This window comes from Balaenoptera acutorostrata, chromosome 8, assembly GCF_949987535.1.
Source record: "Balaenoptera acutorostrata chromosome 8, mBalAcu1.1, whole genome shotgun sequence".
In the NCBI taxonomy this organism is placed as follows: Eukaryota; Metazoa; Chordata; class Mammalia; order Artiodactyla; family Balaenopteridae; genus Balaenoptera; species Balaenoptera acutorostrata.
The window spans coordinates 75210423-75233330 of NC_080071.1; the positions used below are offsets into that span (position 1 = coordinate 75210423).

Sequence of the window (22908 nt, forward strand, 5' to 3'; positions counted from 1 at the left end):
ATCTGTCTATCTATCTATCTACCTACTTACCTATCTATCCTGTTGTCCTGTTTCTCTGGAGAACCCTAATGCAAGGTGACTCTGGGGGTGGTCGGGGGGGAGTGGGTATGGTGTGGCTCTGAAGTTGAACCAAGAAGAAACCTTCTAGGTCATCCCATCCAGTGGTTTTCAAGCTTTCGTTTTGGCAGCCAAAATCTTGATGCAGCTGGACTCTTACATGGAATCTCAGTGATATTGGTTGGCACTTATTGAATGCTTGTTATGTGCCAGGATCTGTTCTGAGCACTTTACATATGTTATCTCAGGTAATCCCCACAGTAGCCCAAGGCGGGAGGTTTGCCGTGTGTCCCGTTTTAAAGGTGAGGTAACGAAGGCACAGAAAGGTGAAGCAGTCTGCCTCAGTTCTCACTGGTAAGAGCTGGGATTTGAATCCAGGATGTCTGAGCCAAGTGCAAGACCCCCACACCATCCTGCTTCCTGATATATTTAACTCCTAAAACCAGAGGTGCTCTGATTAAAGTGGGCAGGGGTTCCAGGGCCCCAGGTCCTTAAGCCTGCCCTTAGGTTTCCCCCTTTTTCCTACCCTCTCGGGCCCCTAAAGAACCTTACAGCTCCTTTGGAACATGGTTAAGAACCTCTGATCTAGTCCAACCCCTCATTTAGAGAATCAGGAAAACCAGGCCCAGAGAGGTTAATTGTCTCACCCAAGGGCACACAACCACACAGGGGGAAGCCAGGACTGGAACGCAGCATCTTCCCACCCTAGCAGGCTGCTTCCAGTGACTCCAAGAAGGGAGTGACTCAGACACAGGGTAGAAGCTGGGATCCCCAGTAAAGAGAAAGCTTCCTGAAACAAGGTTTCCCCAAATCCAACTAGTGAGGGCTTCTAGGTAGACTTCTCCCATTAAGGCAAGTATCCACCCTGGGGAAACTGCAGGTGACCGCCCCCACCTTCCAAGCTAACCAGAAGCATTTAGAAGGGGAGTACTCTAAGTCTGGGCCCCAATCCAGATCCAGATGGCAGGCCTTGGGCTCTTGAGCTGGCATTCTGGTCTCTTCCCTTGGCTTTCAGCCTGGTGGGAGGCTAGAGCCCTTGGGCAAGGCCCTAGACTCCCTAGAGCACTGCCCCCAGAGACCTGTGGGAAACCCTCTGTTTGAACTGAGGAACTCCTACACATCCCTCAAGACCCAGCCTACATATGGATGCCCTCCTGAAGCTTGACAGGAAAATCTCTGCCAAGTCAGAGACAGCTTTTCACACACACCTCTGTGTCAGCTTTGCCACCGGGCTCTCTGATTGTCTGACAGCATGTCTGTCTTCCCAGGTCAGGGGCTGGGTCTTGGCACCAGTACCTGGCATGGCATCCAGCCCAGAGGTTCATGATTGTCAGATGGGTGCACACATGCACACAGGGGGTGGAGTGGCAGCCTACACTGGGAGAGTTATCCACACTCTACAGACTCCAACAAGGGAATTCTCCAGGCCCCCCATGGTCTGGGCCTCAGTAGATATTCTTGGTCCAACCCTTTAGCTATAGATGAGGAAACTGAGGTTCAAGCGGTGAAGGGGTTTATCTGAGGTCACCTGGCCTGTGAGTGGCAGGCCCAGAAGTCGAGGCTGGGCCACTGACAAAGGCCCCAGGCCTCTTCTCCTCCAGTTGTCTCGTCCGTCTCTGTCTCCGCACGGGGAGCCTTAGTCCTGACACTAGTGTTCACTTTACAGCCACACACAGGACCTCACAGTCACCCCCTCAGAGACGAGCACAGGGTTTATTATTAACCCCATGATACACAGGAGGAAACAGGCTCAGCGCAGCAGAAGACCAGCCACGGTCTCACGACCACCTCTTTGCCTGTATATCCGTCACGCTTACACCCACGTGTCCACACACCTTCGTTCTTTGTCTGCCTTGATCGCCTTCAAGTCTCCCAGAACCAGAACTAGACCCCAGGTTCCTTGACTCTCTTCCCGACCCCGTCTCCCACCCCACGCCCTTCAGCCATAGTCCATTAAACAGTGAAATGCAGGAGGATGGGGAGCTATGGGGCAGGGCAGCTAGTGGGAGACAGAACAAATGCCCCAGTCTCTCTAGATCTGGGAAGGTGTCCTCACTGCCCCTGCCTGCAGCAAAATTCCCTCAACTTTGCAAGCCCCATGGAGACTGTGAATGCAGGGCCTTGACATTCAACCCAGAACCCCCAGCCACTAATCCAGAGGGTCACCATGTTGCAGCCGGAGACTTGAAGACTGGAAGAGGAACCAGAGAGCACAGCAAACCCTTTGGATTGGCCTTGGTGAATGGCCCCCTCAGCCAGAGAACAACTATATCTGGTGGCCCTGGATGGATGGATGGATGAAGGGAGAGAGGGAAGGATAAGGGGGATCTCATGCCACCACAACCTCCTGGTTCCAAAGCACAGAGAGTTGGCGCATTCCTGCATCTCCCACCAGTAAGCCCAGTGGCCCCAACCCTGCCCCCAAGCCTAGTGACCCCAACCCTCTTGCTGGGGATACACATATGGCCTGTATAGCTGGGAGTCTTCTGTCTTCCCTTGTGGGGCTGGGGGTCCCTGGTCCTTCCATGGCCCAGTCCTGACACCTGGTGGTGCCTCTGGAGAGTGGCCCTGGCTTTTTTCCCTCTTCTTCCCACTAACTCACCCAGAGCGGCCAAACCAGCCTGGCAGCCCGCTGGCCACCCACCCTCCACTCCGGTTCACACCAGCAGGGCCAGGCTCTGAACCAGGTGAGACCGGGGTCATCTCTGCTCCCCTTGGGAGCCTTCCATGCACATGGGGTCAAATCCCCTCCTCAACCCGGGCCCTCAAGCCAGGTCATCTGGGGAAGTTAGGACCACAGGCGATCACAGAATGTGCAGCCAGAGATGTGCCCAAGGTCACCCAGTGAGAGTGCCGGACTTCCTTACACCCCCAGCCCCGTGCTGCCTCCTATCAGAGCTGCGTCAGAGTCACTGGGGGGAAGGGTAGGTGCATTGGGAGAGGAAGGAAGGAACTGGGGGGGGGGGGGGGGAGGCGGGGCTAACATGAGCAGGTTCAAGGGACGGGATGAGGTGGTGGTGGTGATGGAAGCAAAAGGCAAAACCCCAGCCTAGGCAACGCCTCCCCGGCTTCTCCCAGCTCCGACCCGAAACCACCACCCGCGCCAGCCAGGACTCTTGGGAGGAGGGTGCCACCATGTGGCTAATTTTGGTATGGCATAAATTCCTGTCGGGCCCGCTAAACTCAGTCTGGGTGTGTCCCAGTCCTGCAATTAGGGACCATAAAATTCTGCCCTTGGCCCGAAAGGCTTTGCCTGGAATGCCCCCCACATGCACATGCACACACTCACACACTTCCATCCACCCTCTCCGGCCTCCAACCCCAGCTGAAACTTCTCGTCTAGGAACCTTCCTGCCCCCAGAGAGCACACACGCTGGAAACTCAACTCCGACCCAGCCAGCTGTGTGCCTCGGCAAGAGACTTAACTACTCGGAGGCTCAGTTTCCTCGTCTGTAAAACAGGGATGACGCTAGCACCTCCCGGATGCTGTGAGTGCTGCATGAGATCATGCGTGTGTGTGCTTTAACATGAAGTGCTTTAATGCCCAGCTTTCCAGCCCCACCAGGACGTGGGCATGGAGGGAAGGAAGAGGGGAGAGCCCTGGTGGAGAGGAGCATGTGAGTAAAGGCTCCAGGCAAGAAAGAGCCCGGCCCTTTGGCATGTTTGACGTACTTGGCATATTTGGGAAGTGTGTGAGGTGCAGCTGGTTTCACTATGGACTTGGGGGCCGGGGGCACGTGGGTCAGAGAGCTGGCAAGCAGTGGGTCCACCAGGCCGCGCAGCCACAGGAAGGGGTCTGTGCTGTGTCTTCAGGGAGCGGGGGCTCCCAAGGCTAAAGCCAGGGACCTGACATCGAGGCCCTCCGGAAGCTGGTGCAGAGGTGGGCTGAGAGGGTGGGTCAGGATGCCAGAGGCAGAGGGGCAGCTGTCAGTTGCACGGGTGAGAGGTGTCGGCAGCCTGAATTGGCTGCAGAGAAGCTCAGCGAATCAAGCTGTATGGAGAGGGGAGTGCTGGCAATTGATGGGAGGTGGGGGTGAGAGAGAGGGAGGCATCTGGTGGGGCAACTGGGTGGGTGATGGTGTCAGTCGCTGAGATCGGGTGCAGGGGTCTCCTGCTGATTTCATAGTGTGACCTGGGGCAAGACACCAACTCCTCCGGCAGCCGTGACAGCCAAGCCCAGGCCGTCCCAGGAGCACATGAGAACAGGGATTACAAAAGCCTGCCAGTCAGCAGGCCCTCCTCCGAGGCTAACTGGGGGCCTCTTAAACTCACCCCTAAGCTGCCACAGGGGCAGGACCGCGGCTTGGCATCTTTGCAGTACTCCTAGTGCCAAGCACACACCCCCACACACACCTTCCACAGGCCCTCCACGTGCCGACCACACGCCATCCACGTGCCAACCACATGACATCTGCAGGCCAACCATACCCCCTCACACGCCCTCCACACGCCAGCCACTCACCAACCACACACCATCCACCTGCCACCACATAATATCCATATGTCTTCCCTAAGCCATTCACATGCCACCTGTATGCCGTCCACATACCTTCTTCCACATATCATCTGTATGCCATCCACACATAAGCTACATGCCATTTCCATGCCACCCATCGCCTGCCATGTGCCATCCACACATACCCACATGCTCGCTATCCGTGTGCTCAGCATCCCCTCCCAAATGAGAACCAGGCACCAAGTCGGGACCCCAAGGACATCCCAGCCTGACCCGGGCCTCGGGCATCTCACTCCCGTGAAGACTTGCTCCCCATCCCCCGTGGCCCAGCCAGCTGCTCACCTTTGCAGGTGCAACCCTCCCGGGTGATGACCTGTCGGCAGATCCCACAGGGCTTCACCTTCTTGAAGGTCTTCACCTTGAAGTGGTGAGTCTTGGGGGCCTCCAGGTCCTCTGGCTGTGGGAGGAGAGGCACAGTGATGAGGCTGGGCTCCTGGGGGAAGAGCCAGGGGACCAGGGGAGAAGCAGGCAAGCACTGGGGAAAGGAGAGGTGACAGCCCCTTCAGCTGTGAAAGGCCTGAGCCCATTTATGGGAGGAGATGCCCAGGGAAAGAGAAAGCTGTGGGTGCGACCCAGACTCCCAGTCAGAGGTGGGGTCAGACAACAGTCGAAAACCCCAGCCCCCTCCATGGTTTCTAAATCACTTTTCTGATTTAGTTTATTAGCAAAGTGCCCTCATTTTAAATGTATTGCTCAATACAATTTGACACACATATGCCCCATGGACCCACACCCCAGGAGGCTCCCTCGTGGCCGTCCCAGTCAATATTACCCCAAGGTAAATACTATTGTGACTTCTATCACGAAAGATCCATTTTGACAGGTTTTTAAGCTTCATATGAATGGAATTATACAGTATATACTCCTGTGTCTGCTTCTTTGACTCAGCAAGAATCTGGGAGATTCATCCCTGTGCTCACATAGCAGCAGCTCCCTCCTTTTCGCTGCTGCATAGTACTCCACCGTGTGCATGCAACTAACTCATTCATCCATCCTACTGCTGATGGCCCTCGACCTTTTACCCATGTCCCCGAGTGCCATGCCCCTCAGTTTTCTCTCTCTCACCCTCACTACCACCCCCTGCTCCAGCCCAGAAGGCTTCTTCCATCTTTATTTTTATTTACTATTCTTTACATTATGAAAATATCAATAGGTTAAATATCCTTTTTAAAACTACACGGGCTTCCCTGGTGGCGCAGTGGTTGAGAATCTGCCTGCTAATGCAGGGGACACGGGTTCGAGCCCTGGTCTGGGAAGATCCCACATGCCACGGAGCAGCTGGGCCCGTGAGCCACAATTGCTGAGCCTGCGCGTCTGGAGCCTGTGCCCCGCGACGGGAGGGGCCACGATAGAGAAAGGCCCGCGCACCGCGATGAAGAGCGGTCCCCGCACCGCTATGAAGAGTGGCCCCCGCTTGCCGCAACTGGAGAAAGCCCTCGCACGAACCGAAGACCCAACACAGCCAAAAATAAATAAATAAATAAATAAATAAATAAGAAAAATCCTTAAAAAAAAAAAAAAAAAAACTACACCACCAGCGGCTTCCCTGGTGGCACAGTGGTTAAGAATCCGCCTGCCAATGCAGGGATCACAGGTTCGAGCCCTGGTCCGGGAAGATCCCACATGCTGTGGAGCAACTAAGCCCGTGCGCCACAACTACTGAGCCTGTGCTCTAGAGCCCGCGAGCCACAACTACTGAGCCCGTGAGCCACAATTACTGAAGCCCGCGTGCCTAGAGCCCATGCTCCCAACAAGAGAAGCCACTGCAATGAGAAGCCTGCGCACAGCAATGAAGAATAGCCCCCGCTCACCGCAACTAGAGAAAAGCCTGCCTGCAGCAACAAAGACCCAACGCAGCCAAAAATTAAAAAAATTTAAAAAAAAACTACACCACCAGAATGTAAATTGATACAGCCACTATGGAGAGCAGTATGGAGGTTCCTTAAAAAACTAAAATAGAACTACCATATGACCCAGCAATCCCACTACTGAGCATATACCCTGAGAAAACCATAATTCAAGAAGAGTCATGTACCACAATGTTCATTGCAGCTCTATTTACAATAGCCAGGGCATGGAAGCAACCTAAGTGTCCATCGACAGATGAATGGATAAAGAAGATGTGGCACATATATACAATGGAATATTACTCAGTCATAAAAAGAAACGAAATTGAGTTATTTGTAGTGAGGTGGATGGACCTAAAGTCTGTCATACAGAGTGAAGTAAGTCAGAAAGAGAAAAACAAATACTGTATGCTAACGCATATATATGGAATCTAAAAAAAAAAAATGGTACTGAAGAACCTAGGGGCAGGACAGGAATAAAGACGCAGACGTAGAGAATGGACTTGAGGACACGGGGAGGGGGAAGGGTAAGCTGGGACAAAGTGAGAGAGTGGCATGGACATATATACACTCCCAAACGTAAAATAGATAGCTAGTGGGAAGCAGCCGCATAACACAGGGAGATCAGCTCGTTGTTTTGTGACCACCTAGAGGGGTGGGATGGGGAGGATGGGAGGGAGGGAGATGCAAGAGGGAGGGGATATGGGGATATATGTATATGTATAGCTGATTCACTTTGTTATAAAGCAGAAACTAACACACCATTGTAAAGCAATTATACTCAAATAAAGAGGTTAAAAAAAAAACTACACCGCCACACACATGGGATGAGAGGCAGGCTGGCAGTCCAAGCCTTCCCCGCGTCTGGCTTGACGCGATCCCGGGGCCAGCCAGCACCCCACCACTAACAGGGGCCTCAGTTGCCCCCTCCAGACACCCTGAGGTTGGGCCCCACACCGCTTGTGACCACGTATCTGAACACAGTCTAAGCCGCAAAGTCCTGCATCCACGCTGCTTAGGACCACCCTCTTCCCACCCGCAGCCCCCAGCCCAGGCACATGCTGGGAAAGCTCCCCATTCAGAGGACTCCCCGGGAAGTCCTGCCCTGCGTGCAGGCACCATTCCTCTCTAAGGCACCTCACCCTGGTACCTAACTGGATTCATTTCCCGGCTCCAGCAGCAGGGGCCAGCAGAGCACAGACACTGACGCTTCTCTGCCTGCCGCCCGCGCCCCACCCCCGAAAGGTACAGAGCTTTCCAATGCCCTCTGCACATGCATGGACACACACAGACATGATCACAGACCAGGGAGAAGGTTCATTCTCCTCCAAGTCCCCCTCCTAGCATGCTGGTCCAAGCCTCCCCACTCTGTGTGTTCAGAGGACGGGTGGCAGCATCCCACAAACCCAGCATGTCCAGGACTCCCAGCTGAAGATCCTGTAGTGGTGAGTCCTGGGCAAAAGAGACAGAACCAAGACAGACACGGAGAGAAAAACGGACAAAATAAGAGAGAGAAAGCCAGTAGGAAAAGAGGCAAAGAGATAGAGAGGTAGAGGGGGAGAGAGAGACAGAAAGAGTCAGAGACAGAGACAAGAGACAGAAAGACAAAGAGGGACAGATAGAGAAGACAGAGGAAGACAGGGAACAGCAACAGTCAGACAGAGAAGAAAAAAAGAGGACCAAGATAAAGGCAGAGACAAAGACAGAGACAAACAAGCACACACAGAGAATGGAGAGATTAGATAGAAACACACAGAGACTATAAAGGGAACCAGAGAATCAAAGGGGGACAGACAGACAATAGGACACAGGAGCCAGCTTGAAGGGGCTCCTCAGATCTGGGAAGATCTGAGCATCAAAATACATAATGATAGTAATGGCTTAAATGAGTCCATACTCATATGTGAAATAAGTGAATACAGTCAAAGTCTGATGAGGAACAGAGTATTTACGAGTCTCAAAGCACCTCCCCACATCATGCTTATAAATTACAAAGGGGAAAAAAGTAACTTTGCCTGGCACACTCCACTTTAATCAAGTGATCAAAGCTAACGTCACCAGTAACAGGATGAGTGGAGATTGTGTGCCACGGAGGGGATGAGAACAGAACGTCACTTCTGCGATACTCCTGCCAAAGAGACACAAGCTGAACCTAATCATGAGGAAGCATCAGACCAACCCAGTGGAGGGACAGTCCACAAATTAAGTGGCTTATAATATTCCAAAGTGACAAGGTCACGAAAGTCAAGGAAAAGGCTGAGGAGATTTCCAGACTGAAGGAGACTAAGGAGACATGACAACCAAATGCCACGGCTGATTCTGAGCTGGATTCTTTCCACGCCCCCAAAGGACATCATTAGGACAACTGGCCAAACTTCAGTGGTGTCTGAGGATGAGAAGGTCACGCATCAATGTCAATTTCCTGGCTTGGATGGCTGTGTTGGGTTAGGTGGGGAAAGTCCCTGTAGGAAAATAGGGAAGTATTCAGGGGTGGTAGGGCAACGTGTCAGCAACTTACTCTCAAATAGCTCAGAAAAAAAAAAAAGTTCTTTGCACTGTATTTGCCACTTTTCTGAAGTTTTAGATTGTCACAACATTCAAAGAGACAGACTATTTGTCAAGACGGTGAGGAGGCAGGACGGAGCAGATATAAAGCCCAGAGCAGAGACCAGAGAGCAGAGGGTGGTGGAGTCAGGAGTGGGTGCAAGAGACCAGCAGTGCCCCCTGGTGGCTGGGCCAGGCAGCAGGACCTGGGTTCTGATATTCCAGACACTTCATTCTGGGAGCTATGCTTCCAGCTTCAGCTGGGGAAGGGGAGGGGGGCGGTAGGCTGAGGGTCCAGCTCTGGACTTGACCCAGTGTCCCCCATCCCACAAGGAGGGGCAGGTGAGTCCCCTCCTATTCTGAGGTCTCTCCTCCCCCATTTTCCCATCTCAGCCCCTGGCTGGCGGCCTTCCGAATGATCTCTGTCACAGACATTCCAGGGAGGGGACCCAGTCCCGCGTCAACTGCAGCAGCCAAGGCCTAGGATAGGAGGAGGAGCAGGGAGGAGGCTTGGGGTTCAATTCAAGGCCTGTCTGGGAGGGTGAGCAGGCAGGAAGCCCTAAAGCCCAATCATCTCAGGCCTAGTCTGCCCCCCGAAGCCTGCCTCTCCTACCCCACTAAGTCAGCAAAGCTCCCTGTGCCAGCTTATCCCCCAGCTTTCTCTGCCTATACCCCAAATCCAGCCCTTCCCCCAAAGCCCAGGCAAAGAGACCTCCTCCCGAAAGCATAGTCAGGGCAGTGGAATCTCCCCAAAGAGGGTCCAGGCTGTCCAGTAAACAGATGGGGAGTAGGTGGAGACTTCCAGGCTGACAAGCAAACACCCAGGCTTCTCCCCTGGGCCCTGGGCTTGCCCGCCCTGCCTGGCCAACTCCATAAAGTCTGAGTTTACAAACTCTCCTCCCGCCCGGGCTTGGAGAACAGGAATCGGGTTCAGAAAACACACTCTCTGGCCTCGCTCATGGCCTCCTTAAGCTGCCTCCGGGTGATAGCCCAGCACACTCCTACCCCTCACCCCTACCCCGTCCTGACTGTCTGGCTGAGGGAGCACTGGGATGGGAGTCTAGAGACCTGCTTTCTAGGCTGGTGACCTCACAGTCCCCAGATGAAAATAAGGGGTTCGGACAAGACAGCCTGAGTGTACACAGTGTAGGGGAAATAATGGGCCAGTTTGACAGGAAGGGACTGTGGGATCTGGGGAGTGGACATGCTGCTGGTTACAGAGAGAGGGACGTCTAATGAGACATCACCCCTCCATGAGAGGCTGGGCAACCCCGGTGGAAGTGAGGAGACCAGTTCAGCCATGCCCAGGAAAGTGACCCCGGATGTATAGCATCCCTGGCTATACACTGGGATGTCTGGTAATCTTGTTAAAAGTCATCCACAGAGGTCTGAAGGTTTCCCAGGATGATGGAGGAGAAAGTCTAGGATGGAACATCTTCAAATATCTGAAGGAGCTGTCATCGTAAGAAGTTGCTGTGCATGGACATATATACACTACCAAATGTAAAATAGCTAGCTAGTGGGAAGCAGCCGCATAGCACAGGGAGATCAGCTCGGTGCTTTGTGACCACCTAGAGGGGTGGGATAGGGAGGGTGGGAGGGAGGGAGACGCAAGAGGGAAGAGATATGGGAACATATGTATATGTATAACTGATTCACTTTGTTATAAAGCAGAAACTAACACACCATTGTAAAGCAATTATACTCCAATAAAGATGTTAAAAAAAAAAAAAAAAAAAAGAAGTTGCTGTGAAGTTACTGAAGGCAAAACAAAACCCAGTGGGCAGAAGCTGCCAGGACTTATGATTAGACTCAAGGGGGAAAAAGAACTTCCTAACAATCATATGTCAAAATCCAGAGGAAGAAGATAAACAAAGGTCTAGTACCTACCCTGCCCTCGCCCACGTTACTCTGCAGGTACACGCAGAGGATGAGAAAGAGCCCATAAGGCACCGAGCTCAAGGGTAATGGCTTGTTATGACAATGACCATCATTTTCCCTGACAAGTGGCAGACAGCCTCACAAAGCACACCCGGCCCCTCCCTTGCTGGATTCGCTGCTAACAGACCTGGGGGAAACTCAGGACAGAAGAGGCCTGGCCATGGCAGGAGCTGCCTAGTCCTTCCAACGCCTACCTCCCTCGAGAGCCAGAACCCAGAAAAGGGAAGGGGTCCCAGCCGAAGTCATTCTTCCCTACCCTCCAAACCCAGAGCCCTAGCCCTGCAACAAGCCCACCCAGCATCGGAGGGCTTTCCTGGCCCTCTGGGGGATCTCTCCCTCCCACCCTCCGTTCAGCCAAGCTGCCTGTCAGAGGGGTGTGGTGCATCTGGCTTGGGCAGCCTTGGCAGGAGTCCTTGGCCTTGGGGTGGGAATGGCTGTTTGTTGGCTCCTCCCTGCCCCCTGGGGCAAAGCACAGTGGGGTGGGGGTGGTGATGAAGGGGGACTGATAACCCTAGGGTCCTCCAGCTCATGAACTCCTGCCGCCTCCCCAAGAAAATTCCCCAGCCCAGCCCCACTAGGTTCCCTGCGCCCCACACTAGGAGACCTGGATGATGAGGCCAGAGGGCAGAAGCCTACGAGCTAGTGAGCCTTGGGAAAGAGAGTCACTGAAAAGCAGGCCTAGGACAGACTTGGAGGGTCATTCGGTCCTCTCCCTGCCTCCCGGCCATCCACCCCTCCATGTCTCATCACCTTGCATTGGGATGCCAGGACCTGGTTGGCATCAGTGGTCATTTCTATGGGGAAGACTGGGACTCCCAGTGGAGCTGCAGGCTGGCGTCCGGCAGCCCCCTGCCGCCCCGGCCCCTCAAACGCAAGCTCCCTGCAACCCCACCTCACCTTCATATACACACGGAAGTTCCTTACCACCACCAGCCCCGCCATCCCCTAGCCAGCTAATGGCCTGACCATGTTCTTGGTCGCCCCGGGTGGAAAACTCTGAGTCACTCTCAACTCCTCCCGGTTCCACCCTCCAATCCAACCAGTTGCCAGACTCGGCAAATTTTACTCCCTAAATATTCTTGTGTCCTCCTGTGCTTTTCATTCCACTGCCTTTGCCTATTGGAGGCCCTGTCACTTTTGTCTGGAGCTATTGCAACAGCCTCCGGCCTCCTGCCCCAAGACACTGGACTCCTCCTCCCCACACAGCGTCTAAGGAACACAGCTCTATGGGGTCACCCCCACTCACCCCAATATGCTTCCATGCCTTCCCAGGCACCCAAGTTAAGACCTGCACTCCCTCAAGTCAGCAAGAAAGCAGCCGTGGTCCATACCCCGCCCACCCAGCCATCTCAATCCCCTCGCCCCACTCCCCAACTCCCTACCCTGCATCCACCTCTGAGCTTCTGCTCTGCTTTTCCCTCTTCCCAGCATGCCCTTCCTCCCTCTCAGCTTGTCAAGCTTCTAGGCATCCTTGAAGGCCTCATTCAAACCTCATCCCCGCAGGGAGATCTCCCCAGATACCCACCCCCCACCTCTTTCAAAATCAACCTCCCCACCCCGTCTTCTTTTTTCACCATGAAAATTTTAAAAGCTCCGGAAAAGATGAATATGCCTATGCCCTTGGCCCCGATTCACCGCTTCCATGCTCTGTCTCTGTCCCCTACCTCAGCCCAATATAATCACCGCCCTCGGGAAATTTGACATCGATAGGATAGCATTATCTAATCTTCAGTAACATATTCTAATTTCCCCTTTTGCTACAATAACACCCATTAGAGCTGGGTCTGCGTCTGTTTTTATTTTGGACTCAGGACCCAAGCAAGATCTTGTATTACATTTAGTTGCTGGGTTTCTTTCCTCTTCTTTCATGTGGACACATTACTCCACCTTATGATTTCCCTTTTATGACACTGACTTTTTTGAAGAGTCCAGGCAGTTCTGCAGAATGTCTCTCAGTATCTGGACTGGTCTGGTCATTTCCTCATGATTCAATTCAGGGTTAAGGGCCGCCCAACGCCACTTCCTTTCCTCAGTCGCACGTGCTTGGTGCCCCGTCACAACACTCTGCGCAATCTGACTGGTCCCTGCTGCCCCACTTGTTAGCTAGGTAACCCCGGGCAAGTTGCTTAACCCCTGTCTCCCTCACTTTACTAATCTGTTAAGTGGGCTAATCATAGCAACTGCCCATAGGTTGTGACAATGCCTGGAAACACGCTGGAACAGCGCCTGACACACAGTAGGCGCTCACCAGAATCGGGCTCTGGTTCATGTTGTCACGCCTGTGTGTGCGCTGGACTAGTCCCCAGGTGCCCACATCTGCACGTGCTTCTGCCCCATGTCCCCTGTGTCCAGAACAGTGTGAGCCCAAAACAAGTCAGAAGGAGCCTGACCTTGGTTCACTCTAGTGTAATTACACCCACTCCCACTGTCCTGCCCTCAGGGGACAGAACAAGGGTTGAGGTGCTGGCATCACCCGGCTGAGGAGAAAGCTCTCTGACACCGAGTAGCCCTGGATCTCCATGGGAGGAAGGATGCAGAGAGCGGCTTTAACTGAGCTCCCCGTGTGACAGAGGAGCACGCGGAGGCTTGGGGAGTCCGGGATTCTACCTGGTGGCCCTCGGCCCATGACTCGGCTTCCTGAGCTGGACCATCTCTCGCCATCAGCCTGCTTCTCTCTCTCTCTCGCCTTGGCTCCTTCATAAACCACGTCCCAACATTTTTAAGCATCAAGTCCCAGGTCCCTTTTTTGTGCTCTAACATGAAATCATCTCCTGGAGTGGGAGGGCACAGAGATGTGGATAGTCTGAAGGTGCGGCATCACGGCGAGGGGCTGGTACAGATTCCCTCACTGAATCCTCACAACAACATCCTATGACGAGGCTGAGGAACGTGCTCTGCGACACACAAGGAGGGCAGGATGGAACGAAGATTCAAATCCAGGTCTGTCTGAGACAGGGTCCCTAACCATGGCACTACCACCACTTCCAAGGGTGTGTCCACAGCTGCCGTCTGTGTGACCTGGAGGAGCCCCGGCAGTTGTGTCGGCAGGACCCCTCTGTCCAAAGGCCATCTACTGGCTGGTTTAGCCCCCTCTTATCCTTTGTCAATTATTCTTACTTCCCGCACTTGGATTTCTGAGGTCTCAGCTTCATCTTTGGATCTAGTTTAAAGTTCACCTCCCAAGAGGTCTTTCCTGATATGTCCCTTCTCCCCCAATCTAGGCTAGGTCCCCCCTTAAATGTCCCCACAGTTTCCCTCTTGGTGACACCCATCTTATTGTAATCATTTGCCCAATATCTGCAAGCTTCTTGAAGAAAGTCGGCACTCTATAATCATTGGTGAGATAGATGGACGGGAACATGGGTGGGTGGGTGTTGAGCCGGCAGAATGACTGGATGCTTTCTTTGTCACAGTGCTTCCCCGACACCATTTCCTATCCTTAGGCTGCTGGCCACCAACCCCTGAACCCAGAGCTGCAAAGCCCCCGGCCCATACCCTTCCTCTTTTCAGGAGCACTGAACCCAGTGGCCATGTGGCCCCTTGGGCAGGCCACTTCCCCTCTGTGGGTCCCCTTCGCCTTGGCTAGAAACTGAAATTAGCCATCCCTGACCTTCCCACCTCACAGAATTACAGTGAGGTTCAAATGAAATTGCATAAGTCAAGGAAATGGACACAGATAAGGCACAGAGGCTACGTGGCAGCCCAGACCACACACCCAGCATCCGTGCTCTGACCCTGTGCACGCTGCCTGCAGGAGAAGACCTGCATGTTCTGGGCCTTCACATCATCCTTACACCCCCTCCTGCCCTTCCCCAAAGTACTCCCAGAATGGAAAGCCCTGGATGGGGACGCAGGAGGGCCAGGTCCTAGTTCTGACTCTAACTTGCTGCGTGGCCTTGAAATGTGCCGTCACATAAAGAGAGCTAACATTTCTTGAGCTCTTACTGGGGGAGAAACGCTATTCGAAATGTATTGGCTCCTTTAAAACTTAACAACGCTATAGGTAGCTGGGGAAACCAACCGAGAAACAGAGATTCGAAGCCACAGAGCGTCCGAGTCACAGGGCCAGGATGAAACACAGGCACTGTGCTCTCGGCCAGCCAGCCACACTCCCACTGAGCATTGCAGAAAAACAGTATGGTATTGCTCCCTGACTTTGTACCTCAAACGCCATTTTGAAAAATTTTGCAAAGGGGGTGTTTTCTTTCAGACCCTGTCAGCGTCACGCAGCCCAGCCTAGCTCCCAAACACGTGGCCAGGAGGCCCCCGGTGGGCACAGCCCTTACAGGCTAACAAAACTCCAAAGAGAGTGAGTTCAGGATGGAGGGGTCAGAGTGGGGTACACAGGGCAAGAGCTGCACACCAGGAAACCGGGGGCTCACGAGGACCCTCTGACAAAAATGTGTGCTTAGCGCTGGGAAAGACACCAGTTCCAGAAAAGAGAACACTTCATTGTCTGCAGCTGGAAGTGGCCTCAGAGGTCAGCTTCAATGAGGTCCAGAAAAGTCAAGTGACGAGCCGGAGGCCACATGGCTTGCTCAGGGCAGGGCCAGGGCTGTACTTGGCCCCCAGTCATGCCTGTGGCTCTTTCAGCCCCATCTAATAAGCCCCTTCCCAGTTCCTGAGAACAGAATGAGCCCCTCCAGAAGGAAGGGCCTGCAGCTCTAACTCCGTCGGTGTAACACCAAAAAGCCTCAATTAATAGGCATGTAATTATTTTCTAAATAAACCGTGCTTGAATATGTAATAGCGAATGGGAGCATTTGATGAGAAAATCAAGTTATGCATAATATATAGCTCGGCTCCTCAGCTAATAAAGTGATTTTTATTCCTAGAGCTTGTTAAAACTACGCGTTACAGATAAATTACTTCTTGGATGAAATGTCTGCAGCTATTCCTGGGGAGATCCTCCCGCACATCAGATCTGCAATACAGGGGATCCCGTGAGCCAAGCAGGAGGTTGTGGAGTGGGGGAGGGACCGGCATTTACTGAGCACCTACTGAGTGCCTGGGTACCTGGTCTTTTGACATACTTTGTCCTCACCCCAGCCAGACAAGGTGTGTATTATTCTCCCCACTTTACAGAATCAGGAAACTGAGGCTCAAGAAGGGAACTGCTGTACCCAAGACAGAACTAGGATCTGAGCCTAGCCCTGCCTGGTGTCAAAGTCCACGCACTTCCCACCAGCAGGAGCCTCTCAAGGCAGAAGCAGCTCCCTTGTCAAGGTCTCCAGGACCTCCATGCCCCCTCTCCGTAACTAGCACCAGCTACCCCTCCCCTTCCTGCTACAAACTTACACCCCAGCCCCATAGAGGCCCACCCGGAAAGGAGGAAGGTTGCTGGGACAACTGCCTGGGACAACTGGAGGAGGGGGACAATGAGCTTGACAGGGCCAGGGCTGTGCCTTCGGGCCAGTCCACACCCTCCAGACTCGGGCCCACCCTGGCAATGGGCATCCAGGCCGGGGCCGGATGGAGAGCAAACACCCTTCTCCCCAGCCCACAGAAGCCCGCCTGCTGGGCTGTCTCACAGAGCTGGGGAGGGACGGGGGGGGGAGGCACCAGGAGAGAGGACAGGAAAAGGGGTGAGGGGAGGGCCTTAGAAAAGTGGCTGCATCCACACCAGCCCTTGGTCCCCAGCTCTCAGGGAGAGAAGTGACATGGACGAGGCACTTATGCTCACCTCTCTGCACCTCCCCGCCATCACCCTCGTCTCACCCACGGGGAAACTGAGGCTCAGAGCCGTGCAGCGCTTCTCCCAGAGCCTCTCCGCTGACGTGGCCCTGTCTCCATCCGCACCAGCGTCACCCCTGGAAGTCTAACTGCCGTCCTTCCCACCGCAGGCCTCCCTCCCTGCCAGCCTCTCTCCTCAGCACCATCCTCCAGAGTCTGTCCCAGGGAGCTGAAAGGGGCTAGAGAAATGACCTTGGCCAAGGCTCCCATTATACAGATGTTGACAGCAGCCCAGCAAACCCCTGATGCATCCTCTGTGCAGGACGCTCCAGACACCTTCAGTCTCTTACTCAGACCCACGCCCACACCCAAGCCCCCCACGCCACCCAAACCCCCTCCTGCCAGCCCCCTCCCCACTTCCCCTCTCTGCCCAGAGTACACCTGACTGCCCAAGTCTGATCTCTCACCACTGACCTCAGCCTGGGCTTGCCTGGGCCGAGGAGGGCCCTCCCGAGGACTGGCCGGAACAGGGAAAGGGGCAGGAAAGGCCACATCTGGATCCTGGGCCTGAAGCGCCCTCCCCCAAACCAGCCATCACTCTCTCTGAGACCAACATTAACCTCGGCCAGGGATGACTTCCTTGCCCTCCTGACCCCTGTGCATGCCTTCACCCAGCCCAGAGAGTGGAGCCCCTCTGAGGAAGGGGTCTCCCGTCCCTGCCCCCTCCCCTCCTGCAGCAGTCAGCCCTCTCCCAGCCCCCTCTCTCCCAGGAGCCTCTGCCCCTGACTGGCCTCAAGACTTTTAACCCTCACCATGTGGCCCCCAGACCCTGCCTGCCCACCCTTCAAGCACCCTGCGCCGACACACACCTTCCTGAATCTGGGGCCAAGAAAGGGGAAGAGGAGGCCGTGGCTTCCTCCTCTGGGACTGGAGGGGGTCGGGGGAGGTCTTGGTAAGGATGGGAGAGCTGTGGAGGGGGGAGGATGGCAGCGGGTAGAAGCTGAAATTGGGGTAAAAGTGACGGAACCCGAGCAGAACTTTTCCCCAGCCTGGCTTTTCCAGATTTCATCTTCTAGGTCAATGCTCCCTGTTCCTCAGGCCCCTACCACTGCCCCCCCTCAGACTCTTAGGCTGAACAACTTGAGGGGTGAAGAATTTTCACCCCGGTGTGGGGTGGGAATGGAGACAGAAGTAGCTCCAAAAAGAAACAAACTTTGTGATGGCTTCCTTCTACTTACAGCTCCTGGACTCAACTTGGGGAGAGGACACTGGGGAGGTGGGATGTACTGACCAGCAGAACTGGGGCCTGGGCCCCATTGATGGGGACGGACTCAGGCTGAGGGTCTACTCAAGTCAGTCTTTCCTTCTGTCCCTCAGAGGCAGAAAGGCCCCCTCCTTCACCACCAACACTCCCCCAAGCCCAGGCTCTCAGGGTAAGGCTAAGGTCGAAGGCGGGGTGGGGGGGTGGGGGGGTTCGACCTCCTAGCTAACGCAACCACACCTACCCAGAGCATGCAGGACAGACAGATCCACGTCATCTTCGAGGGTCCCCGTCCCTGGGGCCACGCCCGGGGACTGCAAAGGGTCCCCCTGAGCTCTCAGCCCCCTCGGAGCAGGCAGAAGGGAGCTCCGAGTCCGCGGCGTCCGCGGCGGCTGCTCTGGCTCAGCCAGCATCTGCGGCGCTCGCCCTGCCTGCCTCCAATTCACCCTCCCTCCTTCTCCTCCTCCTCCCCCCACTCCACCCCCTACTCCCAGCCTCCTGTCTCCTCCCTCCTCCCAGCTCCACTGGTGGCTTTGGGGGTCAGAAGCCCTGCTTCGCGGGGGGTGGGAAGGAAGCAGAGCAAAGGGACAGCTACTGGAGACAGCCCCTCCCCCCAGAAGCCACCCCCAACCCCAGACACACAACCCCAGACACACAACCCCTATGAGCCACCAAGCTGCTCCTGCCTTCTGGTTGGATCTGACACTGCCAGGCCTGGCGTGTGCTCTACTTACTGCAGACCTCCACCCCCAGACCATTGATGGAGGGACAGACAGACATGGGACAGCACAGTCCGCTTGAGCTGGGGTTCCTCAGCCCCATCCCATCTCCAAGGACACACGCATGCCCTCCTGCCCTCGGAACACAAAGTCACTTGCACTCACTTAGCTAGGTCAGTGCCCAGGGCACCCTGGTGCCCATTCGGCAAGCTCAGAGCCCACGCCACGCTTTACTCAAGAGAAGCCTGGCCTGAGACCGCTGGAGAACTGCCCTGCTCCCAGGGCTGTGGATTTCATTCCAACTTTTTTCCTACTTTTTTTTCCCCTTCTTTCTTTCTTTTCTCCAAACATCTGTCCCAGCCCTTCCTGCCCTTCCTAAAAGGAGCCCCACTCCAGGCTCCCGTGAGAGTCTGTTTTTCTTGACTGTGCCCCGGGCCAACATTTGGTTTGCATTTCCCCACTTCCTCCTCCACCGCCCCTGCTCCCCCTCCCTGGGCCCAGTTTTCACCTCCCACCATTCCACGTGCCTACTTCTCCCCCAACACTGTCCCCCCACCCGCCCCCGCCAGCCCTTCCCTCCCCTCCCCCTCACCTTAGCCCAGGGCCAGAAGTTTGGGGTCTGGGGTGGGGGGAAGAAGAGGGGTATCCAAATGTATTCCCAGGGGGCACCACAGGGGAATCCAGCAAAATCGGCCCCGGGGCCTCATTGTCTCAACTCCCCCCTCCACCTTCCCCCCAGAAACTTTCCTCTTTGAGCTCTGGCCGCAGCTGGACCAAGTAAGGGTGGGTGGGGCTGGTGAATCACCCCGCTCTATTTTCTATTTTTTGGAGCCTTCCGGGGAGAGAAAGAGGGCTCAGCCCCACCCCCCTCTGTAGACACACACACCAGGACACACAGTCCAGCTCAGATAAACACACAGAGTGCTGAGGACAGGGCCCCACCCAGAGGAGGCACTCTGAGACCATTTTCTTGGATTGAGTAACTTGGCAAGAAAGTCCTCTTGCTTGAGCTCCTATGCACACGTACCAGCATGGGGTAGATGCCCTGGGCCACATGTAAAAAGTGTTATATATCCCCTGCCTCTCTCCCCCACGCACCCAAGAGCCTGCCCTCACCACTCTGTCAGCCCCATACACGGTGCCACCCCAGGGTACAGTCTCTACAACCAGCCTCTCCCCTCAGGAGGACCTGCCCAGACAGGTGTACTGGCTCCCAGCCCACAGTCCAGTCAGGACATCTACCTAGGAAACTCCAGAATGAGAGGGAAACATTCACACTTTGTCTGGGAAAAGGCTGCCACATGTGGATGTGCAGGTTGTGCACTGCACAAGGGACTCTATTACTTGGTGGTTCTGAGAAGTCAGGGGAGGACACTAAAGCAAGCTGTCTGATTCTGGTCCCTCCTGGAGCAGGTACCTGAGTTAAGAGTCTTTGTTCTGATGAAGACGACAAGGTGAGGAATCAGGGCCCTTCTCACATCTCTCTAAGTCCTTCTGCAGAGCTGTGGGGGCAATGAAAGATTCTGCCCCTACCCTGCATCCCTTTCCAGAACCACAATGCCTCTGGATATCCCCTCCCAAGCCTGCCAGGGCTCAACTGACAATTTAGCCAACACTGAAATGGACCAGTGTCCCACATGTAGCTGGCCCTGCAGCCACCGCTGGGCATGTCCACAGATGGACGCTCCTGCCAACCCTCCCTCTCTCCACTGAAGCCCAGGGCAGTAAAGGAAGAGTGGTTTTCAGGGGGCCTCTCTGGGAGCCCCTGAGCCCACCCCTAGCCACCACCACCAGCCCTGCCAGCCTCCCAGCAACTTCAAGGGCTCAGCAAGCTCAGCCCTGCCCTCCTGGCGCCCACTCCCACCCATCTCCTCCGCCTGCTCCCACAGCCCTTTGCTGCCAACGTCACTAGAAGATGTGCCTGCTGGCAGCTATCTTGGGAGTTCTGAGAAATCACCTTGCTGCTTCCCAGAAATGCTACACAACCAAAGACCAAGTCACAGCGACACCAACTTGTCTGGCCTCCCGTGCAACCCAAGGGGGCCCTGCAGCCCCCAGGCCAGCTCCCTCCCCAGTCCCTTCAGCCGGGACTGAAAGCAGGAGTGGAGAACCCTAGTGCTGGGGGTCCCCTCAGAGGAACCCTGCGCCCAGAATTCCCCTTTTCCAAGACCATGGGTGTCTCTCCTGTATCTTAACCTCTCACTGTCAGGAAGTCCTTCCTGCTACCCATCCTCCATCTTCCCTGTTGAATGTTCAACTCTGCCACCTGAAGTGTCTCCTACTCTATGTAATGACCCTATTTCAGGTTTGTTACCCATTATTCATCCTTCACAGCTGGTGTCCCCTCCCCCCCCTTCCACAGATAGGGAGAGTTCCTTGGGCAGGACATGTCCTGTGTTTTGTATCCCCAGAGCCTGGCATACAGCAGGTGCCAGACATGGTTGAAGAAGCAATAAATCACTCTACCAATCAATGGGTCCTAACATATTTTCCTACTTTTGCCATCTACTACTTTTGCCATCTACTACCCCTTCCCAAACCTTTTGCCATCTACTACCCCTTCCCAAACCTTCCTCTGGGGCCAGAGTGGGCCAGAAAGGGCGTTGAAAGGGCGTTGGGCATACCTCGCCTGCATACCTCTGCAAATGCCTGTAATACCCACCTCTCTTCAGCACCATCTCTTCCTGCCACACCCTGGTCTCTGAGCTCTCTCAGGATGCAGACCCTCCAGAGGTTGAAGCAGTATCACCCATCCTGCGATCCCCACCCCATGCCTGGACCAGAGTCTCACACGCAGCAGACACCCACCCTGTGCCACGCCACCCACTGCCCCGGCCATTTCTGCAGCAGCTGGCGTTTAACTCCACTCTCCCCTCTGCACGCAGAGCCTTCCTGCTCGCTGCCCACTGCCCTCCAGCCCCTGGCTCAGCAGCCAGTTGAAGAAACAGCCAGGACTGCAGGCTCTGGGGCTGGCGCTGGGCCCGGAGGTGAGCCGAGCTGAGGGAAAAGTGAGTGAGGGCAGGAACGGAGCTAACAGGCCTCGTAAGCCTGAGCCTGGCACTCCCCTCTCTCAGCCTCAGTTTCCTCACCTGAGAAATGACCAAGCTGATGGTCTCAAAGGTCCCTTCCAGCTCCACCTCCTGTGAGGCCACAGATTTCCCAGGCCAAGGCCCCAGCTCCCTCCAATCCATTCTTCCTATCCTTCCACACTTGTCCATCAAAAAGTTCTTCCTGCTGTCAGCCCATCTCCTAACATGGCATCAAGTCTTTCCTCTGTCACCACTGGTCACAGAATCTGAAGGTCACAGAACATCAGAGCTGGAAAGACCTGGAGCCTTTCCAGGGGTCACAGTTAGATCCTTCGGGGACCTGACAGAAGTTAAATGAAGGTAGCGGGCAAGGAGTCTCTGGGGACCTGGAGAGGGCAGGCCCAGCTAAAGGGGATCCCACTCCTCGGTGACAGCTGCTGTGGTGTCAGCAACATGAGCCCACACTGTCAAATATTTTGATTTGTCAAGAGAAGCCCCAAATCTATATTATCTTATAAAATCTTTTATATAAAATATGAAAAATGCAAAATTTTAAACGTCAGCTTTTTCTTTTTTTTAAATCATTCTGCCGGATTAAATTAAACAAGTCTGCCAGGAGGGTTTGGGCTTTGGGGCACCACTCACCTAACCAGCCCCCTCATCTAAGAGATGACAACACTGCAGTGGAGGGACGGGGTGGGACCAGCCTGAGGTCACAGAGCTGTGGCTCCCGGGCCCCAGATTTTTCGCAAGCACCCAGCTGTCCAGTCACTGTAGGACCAGAGTCATGCTCTCACCTTTCTCCTGCCAACCTTGCAGCCCGCTGCCTTCACACAGGGCCTGCACACACCACAGCCTTCATCGCAGCCCGTCGCGGGGGCCTCCTACCAAATAGGCAGGTGCAGAGCTGGTGCTGGGATTCCCCATCAACGTCCAAATGCAGATCCCAACAGCACGGGACGCAGGAATCTGACAACAAAGCCCTCGGCAACAGCATGGCTCCTTCGAGCTCTATCCCTCCGCCCCCTGCCCGCGGAAAGATCAATACTAACTAACCAGACACTTAATTGTGGTAGCGTACTAAAGCCTCCTACCAGCTCTCATTTTACAGATGTGGAAACTGAGGGGCAAAGAGGTTCGGCAACTTGCTCAGCGTCACACAGGTAGTATGCGTGAGAACGGAATCTGGGGTGTCTGATTCCACATCTCGTGGGGATCGAAAATTTTCCTGCTGCTCCTCTAGCAATACCATCACCCAGAGACTAGGGCTTATGGTCCCATGTTGAGGTGATGTGTTAGCTGTCCTCCCCACTCCTCGTTC

The 22908-nt window shown here is 54.7% G+C and overlaps 1 protein-coding gene across 6 annotated transcripts in view; it reads right to left on the minus strand.

Moving 5' to 3' along the window:
- Positions 1 to 22908, minus strand: part of TNS1 (tensin 1) — a 207413-nt gene that overhangs the window by 181810 nt on the left and 2695 nt on the right. For 5 of the 6 annotated variants that reach the window (XM_028167912.2, XM_028167910.2, XM_028167909.2 and 2 more), the window contains one exon: positions 4856 to 4970. In XM_028167912.2, coding sequence (XP_028023713.2) covers positions 4856 to 4970 — 115 coding nt within the window. Of the gene's footprint in view, positions 1 to 4855; positions 4971 to 18083; positions 18191 to 22908 lie in introns of those variants that run through there. The other variant, XM_057551606.1, reaches the window with a different exon arrangement.